Source organism: Miscanthus floridulus, chromosome 10 (assembly GCF_019320115.1).
Source record: "Miscanthus floridulus cultivar M001 chromosome 10, ASM1932011v1, whole genome shotgun sequence".
NCBI lineage: Eukaryota > Viridiplantae > Streptophyta > Magnoliopsida > Poales > Poaceae > Miscanthus > Miscanthus floridulus.
The window spans coordinates 140,067,128-140,074,978 of record NC_089589.1 but is presented as its reverse complement, the minus strand read 5'-3'; the positions used below and the strand labels follow the sequence as shown (position 1 = coordinate 140,074,978).

General features: G+C 52.0%; 1 protein-coding gene across 1 annotated transcript; it reads left to right on the top strand.

Moving 5' to 3' along the window:
• The first annotated feature begins 4,238 nt into the window (after nucleotides 1–4,238).
• Nucleotides 4,239–4,673, top strand: LOC136489824 (protein MID1-COMPLEMENTING ACTIVITY 2-like). Its single transcript, XM_066486361.1, has one exon. It carries the CDS (start codon nucleotides 4,239–4,241, stop codon nucleotides 4,671–4,673), a length of 435 nt encoding a protein of 144 aa, XP_066342458.1.
• The last annotated feature ends 3,178 nt before the right edge of the window (nucleotides 4,674–7,851 follow it).

The window sequence follows — 7,851 nt, the reverse complement described above, 5'->3', positions numbered from 1 at the left end:
CATAAAACATATGGTTGTGCAGTAAACAGACTCTAAAATAAACGTAGAATGATGCCTCTCTGAACCATCCTTGTTACTCCACTCATGTAAGCTCTTCGTGACCCAACAAAAACCCAACAGGCAGATCGAAATGTTACAAGGTACAACACAAGTAGTTTATTTGCTGACACCGAAACTGATAAAAGCATGGGAAGTACCTCTTTTTTCCTAGTATTTCTTCGGGATTGTGAGGGTCTTCTTAGAGGTCTAGTTTCTTCCAGAGACATGTCATCAGATGAGCTGTTTATATAATTGGTCCCAGAGTCGTCATAGATTTGAAGCAATCAAAATCTGGAGTCCAATCCCAAAGTATGTTTACCTCCAAATTAAAAGGCATACCTGGCGCTGCGCATGCCGGAGCTTGACTCCTCTGTCCACCGCTTCATTTTCTTGGACATGGCCGCCCCCTCCTCCTCCTCCTCCTTGTGATGCAGCTTCAGTTGTAAGTCAGGCTCGCCGCTCCGGTCACGTGTTCTTGGTATTGATCGAATTGCAGACAATAAGCATAAGCAGTACTTACTTATATGGTTAGTATAGGACTAGTTGGCTGGAAAGACAGAGAGGGGATTTGTTAAACATTGCCTGCACTTTGGGGAGTCCGGTGGAGCTCCCTCGGATGTTCCGGACGACTGCATTGTCAGGCGTGTGGGATGTTCATCGCAGTGCGTGTTTGCACTTTGTCTGTGTACCCCGACAGTTTCCTGCTCTTTTCCTCCTTTGGGGTGAACGCCGTCCCTTGCCATTGAAATACTACTGCTCGACGCTCGCTGCACAAGGCGGTGGAGCCCTCAAGAACAAAGCACGGCCGGAGCCTGCGGGGGAGGTCCGGTGGGAGTTCCTGAGACATCCATCTCAAGTCAGTGCTCCCCCCAACAAGTTTGGGGTGGAGTTTCTGACGTGCCGCAGCAGTGAAGCACAAGGCCTCCGCAGCATGAACCAGAGGTACTCCTGTACTCGCATGGAGACACTGGGTAACTCATACTGAAACCGTCCTGACCTTGGAAGCGAGCCCAACTCTTCTCGAGGCACACTTCAACCGTAGGAAGAAACGAATCTACATACGTACAGAGTGTTTGCCCATATGATCACTGGCTCAGATGAGTTGACCACTCACCAGTCTTGTTGAGTACTCGTTAGTGTTACCGAGCACCCACTAGCTATGCCGACTACGAACAAGCGTTGTCCGACCACATACTATGGCTAGAGGTTGAAGAAGAGAGAGAACAGAGCATACACACACAGTACAAGCATCAGCGTTGGCCGGAGCCCTGTATAGGAGATGGCAAATCTGAACTCTCTTTGTTGAGTTGCAGTGGCAAACTATATATGCAACTCTATTCATCTAGTCCTAGTATAGCTACCATGCTGCAACAGTGACTAGATAACACAGCAGGACTGACTTCTGCGCATGTCCCTGCATGTGGCTACAGTCCGGCAGGTGAGCCGTTCGGCGCCTGCCTCTACAGTACCACAGCAGGGAGCCTTTTCAGCGCTGCCTTCCCTTACTGTGTGTTCACACAAGAAAGCAGTAGATTATCTAACAATTCTTCATCTAATCCTACTGCTATCCCTTGCACCCCCTCCATGCCGATCATCTCCCTCAGCTCCGTGAGTCGAAAATGTCCGAGCGGCTTAGTGAGGACGTCCGCGAGTTGTCGACCAGTTTCGACGAACTCAATGGCGATCTGCCCTCCATCGACACAGTCTCTGAGGAAGTGGGACTTCACGTCGATATGTTTGCTTCGGTCGTGCAGAACCGGATTCTTCGCGAGAGCGATGGTGGGCTGGTTGTCCACCATCAGTACTGGTGGGTGAGCTTCCACGTTGGTCAGCTCGCCCAGCAGCCGGCGTAGCCACACAACTTGGCACGCCGCTGTGGCCGCCGCTTCGTACTCTGCCTCGCACGTAGACAATGCCACCACCTTCTGTTTCAGCGACAGCCATGAAATTGGATCCGACCCGAGGAAGAAGAACACGCCAGAGGTGCTCCGTCGTCCGTCGATGTCCCCCGCCATGTCTGCATCGCTGACCACAGTGAGCTGCAGCCTACTCCCGCCAGTCTTTGGGAAGATGATCCCCTGATCTACCGTCCTCTTGATGTAGCGCAGTAGCCGTTTCACCGCAGCCCAGTGATCCTCTCTGGGATCTTCCATAAAGCGACTGACGTAGCCCACGGCGAACACAATGTCCGGCCTCGTGTGGACTAGGTAGTGCAGACCGCCGACGATGCTCCGGTAGAGTGTTGCATCCACCTTCGCCGCGGTGCTGGCCTTCGCCAACTTTAGCCGCTCCTTCATCGGAGTCACGCATGGCTTGCACTCAGTCATGCCGCTCCGCTCCAACAGCTTTGAGGCATACGCGCTCTGACTGAGCGTGAGTTTCTCCTTCCCCCGTCTCATCTCGATGCCAAGGTAGTAGGAGAGTACGTCGAGATCGCTCATTCGAAAACGAGCCGCCATCTCGCACTTCAAGCTGTTGATGTCCTCCGTGCGCGCGCCGGTGACGATCAAGTCGTCCACATATACACCGACGACGAGCTCCTCCTTCTCGTCGCCGCGTGTAGAGCGCGTGCTCGGTTGCATACAGCTGGAACCCAAGCTCACCCAGCGTGGCGTTCCATGCTCGTGGGGTCTGCCGCAGCCCGTAGAGCGCCTTGCGCAGTCGGAGCACCCTGTGATCCTCTCCCTTGACGACGAAACCTAGAGGTTGCCTAACGAAGACCGTCTTCGCCAGCTCGCCGTTGAGGAAGGGCGATTTAACGTCCAAGTGATGGACGCGCCGGTCCTTTGCTGCTGCCAAGACTAGTAGCAAACTGACAGATTTCATGCGCACTACTAGCGCAAAGACCTCTTTAAAGTCTATGCCCTCACGCTGAACAAAGCATCGGGCGACGAGGCGCGCCTTGTGCTTGACAATGGCGCTGAGCTTGTCCCGCTTGACCTTGTACACCCACTTCAGGCTGATCGGACGGCATCCTGGAGGTGAATCGACGAGCTGATATGTCTCGTTTTTCTCAATCGCCTTCATCTCTTCCAGCATCGCCCGTCGCCAGTTTCTGTCGCGCTCGGCCAGCGCGAACGTGGGTGGTTCCTCTGCGCTGACGAGCAGCAGCTCTTGATCATTGAGCAGCCGACCAGCCAGGCCTGAGGGCCCTGTGCCACCGACGATGTCGTCCAGTCTGTGGAACCGCACCTCCTCACCTTCGTGGAAGGCATCCACGAACTTAGTGATATCACTTGGAGGTGAGGCGAACTCGTGGAAGGCATCCACAAACTTAGTGATGTCACTTGGAGGTGAGGCGAACTCGATCAGTGTTGATGGAGTTTCCTGTTCCGCCTGAGTGCTCGGCACCCTGGTTGCAGTGCTCGACACTATTTCTGGACAGTTCGTCACTACTCCTGCAGTGCTCAGCACCACTGTAGGAGTGCTCAGCCTCAGTCTTGAAGTGGTCGGCACCACTACAAGACCTCTTGGCTCTGCTACGGGAGTGCTCCGCTACATTGCCTGCGCTTTGGGGAGTCCGCGGGGAGTCCGGTGGAGCTCCCTCGGATGTTCCGGACGACTGCATTGTCAGGCGTGTGGGATGTTCATCGCAGTGCGTGTTTGCACTTTGTCTGTGTACCCCGACAGTTTCCTGCTCTTTTCCTCCTTTGGGGTGAACGCCGTCCCTTGCCATCGAAATACTACTGCTCGACGCTGGCTGCACAACGGTGGAGCCCTCGAGAACAAAGCACGGCCGGAGCCTGCGGGGGAGGTCCGGTGGGAGTTCCTGAGACATCCATCTCAAGTCAGTGCTCCCCCCCCCCCCCCCCCCCCCACCCCCCCAACAAGTTTGGGGTGGAGTTTCTGAGGTGCCGCAGCAGTGAAGCACAAGGCCTCCGCAGCATGAACCAGAGGTACTCCTGTGCTCGCATGGCGCCACTGGGTAACTCATACTGAAACCGTCCTGACCTTGGAAGCGAGCCCAACTCTTCTCGAGGCACACTTCAACCGTAGGAAGAAACGACGAATCTACATACGTACAGAGCCTGCCGGCGTGCATTATTGCAAATTTGCCATCAGATCGATCGAGACATGCATCCTTGCTTTCATCATCTTGCTATATATAGTTACTAGCACGTTCCCTCATATATACCTTGTGCACTCTACCACCACCAGCGGGTTCACTCATATCCTGAGATATCCATTTCGTGCACGAAATGGCTGCGTTTTGGGACATCGTCGGAAAGGCGGCCAACCTGCTTCAGCTGTTCGGAGTGGACGCCATCACCATCGTCGCCATCGCGGCAAGTTTTCTGCAGTTCCATGAGATGAACAAGGAATGCAGGAAGCTGGAGGAGCGCGTGCGGATGCTCCGAGCGCTCCTGCACTCACCAGCCGGCTGCTGGATCATTCAACAGCACGTGGAGTTAGGGCATCTACTGACCAATGCACTCAGGGACGCCGACGACCTCGTGGAGTCCTACAACGGGAGCACGCTGTTTGCGCGTCTCCGGAGAGGCAGGGCCATGGCCACGCGGTTGCGTGATCTGCGAAGTAGCATCGACTCCTACGGTGACCTCATCGTCTCCATCAACGCCTTCATCCTCGTCGCGGAGGTGGACGAGCCTCGGTTGCTTGGGTGGCTAGGGTAAAAATACATACATATATAGTGTGCGTGTAATGTAACTCGATGTAAGTTGCTTAGTGCAAAGAAGAGTAAAATGGGAAGATGCATGCCCGAGGATCATGTCACCATCACAAGTGGTTTCACTAAAAAGAACGACTAGCCCAAAGAGAAGATTTTTTTTTTTGAGCAAAAGAGAAGACGTTGGTTTGACCACTTCAAAAAATTACTCGCACTGGCCCACGTCTCCTTTTCTCTCTGTGCACTCGCCTCGCCTGCAAATCCGACGCAGTATGGTTGGCCGGTGGTGGGCCCCATGACTGTTTTCCAAGAGTCAGCACCCTATTCGCTCGTATACGATCGTAGATTATAAATTAGAATAATATTTTTTTCTCACACCAAACCAGTCAGCCGTAAATATGGCTTGCTCGTATACGATTGTTGGACGGATGAACGCGTATTGTTAGCTAGAAGTGACATGCACTTGTACTAGCTAGCAAGCTAGCTAGATAACTGGGGCACGGTAGATTTTTTTTTTTTTTGAGGGGACCTCATCACGGTAGATCATTCGACGTGGACTCTTTCTTGGGCCGCCACTGCATGCCTTGGTCGTCACTTAAGTTAGGTCCAGCCCAAAAATTTTAACACTTCCAGTCCAAGCGTTTCATCAATCGGGAAGCAGTGGGCCGATCCAGCCAGATCCCGTTGCTCCCCTCCAGCTCCTCTATTTAGGGCCCGTTTGGCACGGCTCGCGCCGGCTCCGGCTCATCTGACGAAAACACTGTAGCAACACTGTAGCAAAAGCCGGTTTTCTCTCTCCTCCCCTCCCCCTCTCACTGACATCGGTACTGCTCATCGAAGCCGGAGAAGCCGTTTTTTCTGGCTTTTCCCCGCGTTGCTACAGTCAGTGGCGGATCCAAAGGGGGGGCTGGGGGGGCTCCAGCCCCCCTAATGTCTTGATTTCAAGCCTAATCACTGTAGCAAAAGCTTGATTTCACCATTAAATCTTCATGCAAATCAACATCTCCATTGTTTTAGCCCCCCCTTATCCCGCATCGTGCATCCGCCACTGGCTACAGTGCCCGTGCTACAGTGAGATAGAAAAGTAAGAGAGAGAAAACCGGCTTTTTACTACAGTGAGATAGAAAAGTGCGAGCCGTGCCAAACGGGGCCATAAGGGTCTCTTTGGCACGGCTTATGCCGGCTTCGGCTTCATCTATTTTGCGCAAATCGAGGTACTGTAGCGTGAAGCCGTTTTGTAAGCCGGGGTTAAAATGAACTAGAAACCGGGAAAAGCTAGCTTTTCTGGCTTCACCGGCTTTGGCTTCACCGGTGAATCCGTTTTGGATGAGCCGTGCCAAAGGGGGCTTAAAACGACGGTCAAATGGGGACGGAGGGAGTACGTCTATAGTCGCTACAACGTATGTAATTTCCAGATGAAACACATACAATATCTAGATGAAATAGCTAAAACATTTAGAACACATTTGCAACATGCTTCTAAAAAAATAGCTGAAACATTTGGAACATACACTTGCAACATACGTGTATAGCTATTACAACATTTGCAACATCCTAGTCTACTTTTACAACATCCAGATGAAATATCTGAAACACTTTAAACATACGTTTGCAACTTGCGCTTTTAGCACAATAACACCTTGGTGTTTGGACGAATGAAGGCTCGTCGTCGGGGAGCTCGCCGGTGCGCCAACGGAGTGGCGAGCACTGCACGACCCTGGGCGAGCACTTGCTCGGCGCCCTAGGCTCGAGGCCATGGCACCCCTGGGCAAGCTTCCTGGAAGCACATGTGGGAGGCTGCGAGCACCCCTAGCAGCCTGTTCGATTGGCTAGCTGGTTTGTGTGAGAGAAAAATTCTATTCCGACTAAAAATTTATGATCGTTTATGACAAGCCACGGCCAAACGAACCGGCTCTAGGACGGCAGGGTCGAGCACCTGCGGTTGGCGCAACATGGGCCTACGTGTGGACCCAATGGGCAAGGCGAGCACGCACTCTGCAATGGCAAGCGAAACAGTTTTATGGGGTGTTTGGTTCTTTAGTCGCTCCTAAAATTTATGTCATAATGAATGTTTAGATACTAATAAGGAGCATTAAATATAGATTAATTATAAAACTAATTACATAGATGGAGGCTAATTTGTGAGATGAATTTTTTAAGTCTAATTAATCCATCATTAGCACGTATTTACTGTAGCATCACGCTATCAAATCATGGACTAATTAGACTTAAAAGATTCATCTCTCAAATTAGTCGCAAGTTGTGTAATTAGTTTTGTAATTAGTCTATATTTAATACTCCATGCATGTGTCGAAACATTTATGGCCTGTTTGGAATGCGAGATTTTTTTCCGTTCCTGCGTTTTTTCTGTGAAATTGAACTGATTCCTATGAAATTTCGATGTAATTTCTATAAAATTCTTGCGTTCCAAATGTGCCCTTGACAGGAATTTTATTTTAGGAGGTAAACCAAACATGCCCTTACACGCGCAGGTGCACGCGAGGCCAACTGGTGGCAGGTCAGCATGGGGCCTCGCGACTGCGTGGCAGGGCACGCATGTGCGGTTCCTGCGCCGTTCTTTCACGTGGGGCAGCAGGCCCACAGGATGCTGCTGGCCGTTGGGGAGGCACGCGCATAGAACTTTGACCCCCGCGCGAACGTAGCATTACCGTATTGGTTTCCATGCGGTCCTGAAAATATGTTCATATATACTCCCTCTGTTCCACAATATTTGCATTTTTAGGTTTAAGCATGCACATCAAGACAGATACAAAAATGACAATTCTACCCCTATAAAGAGCCTGCGTCTCATGTCACAATTTCAGTGGAGAAAAAACAAACACAATTTCATATGGAGAAAAAAAAACAAAAAAAATCATGCTGTGAGCCTCGTACGCAGCACATCCAGGCCTCCCCGCCCGATCCACCTCGACTGCTCACGAGCGCGCTCTAGCCCCTCTCCACCGCACCGCCAACCATGCCCCGGCCTTCGTCTTCCACTCCGACAAGACGAGCTCGTGCCATCTGCGCACACCCACGGCGTTGCCGGGAGCATGCAGCGTCCGCGCGTAGCCCCACTTTTTGCGGCGCCGGGGATGAGCTCGTGTTCCCTACAGTGGTCGGGACTAGGTCTCCATCTTCATCTTCGGAGTCGGCGACGTATATGTCGCCGTGGGAGTCGATGC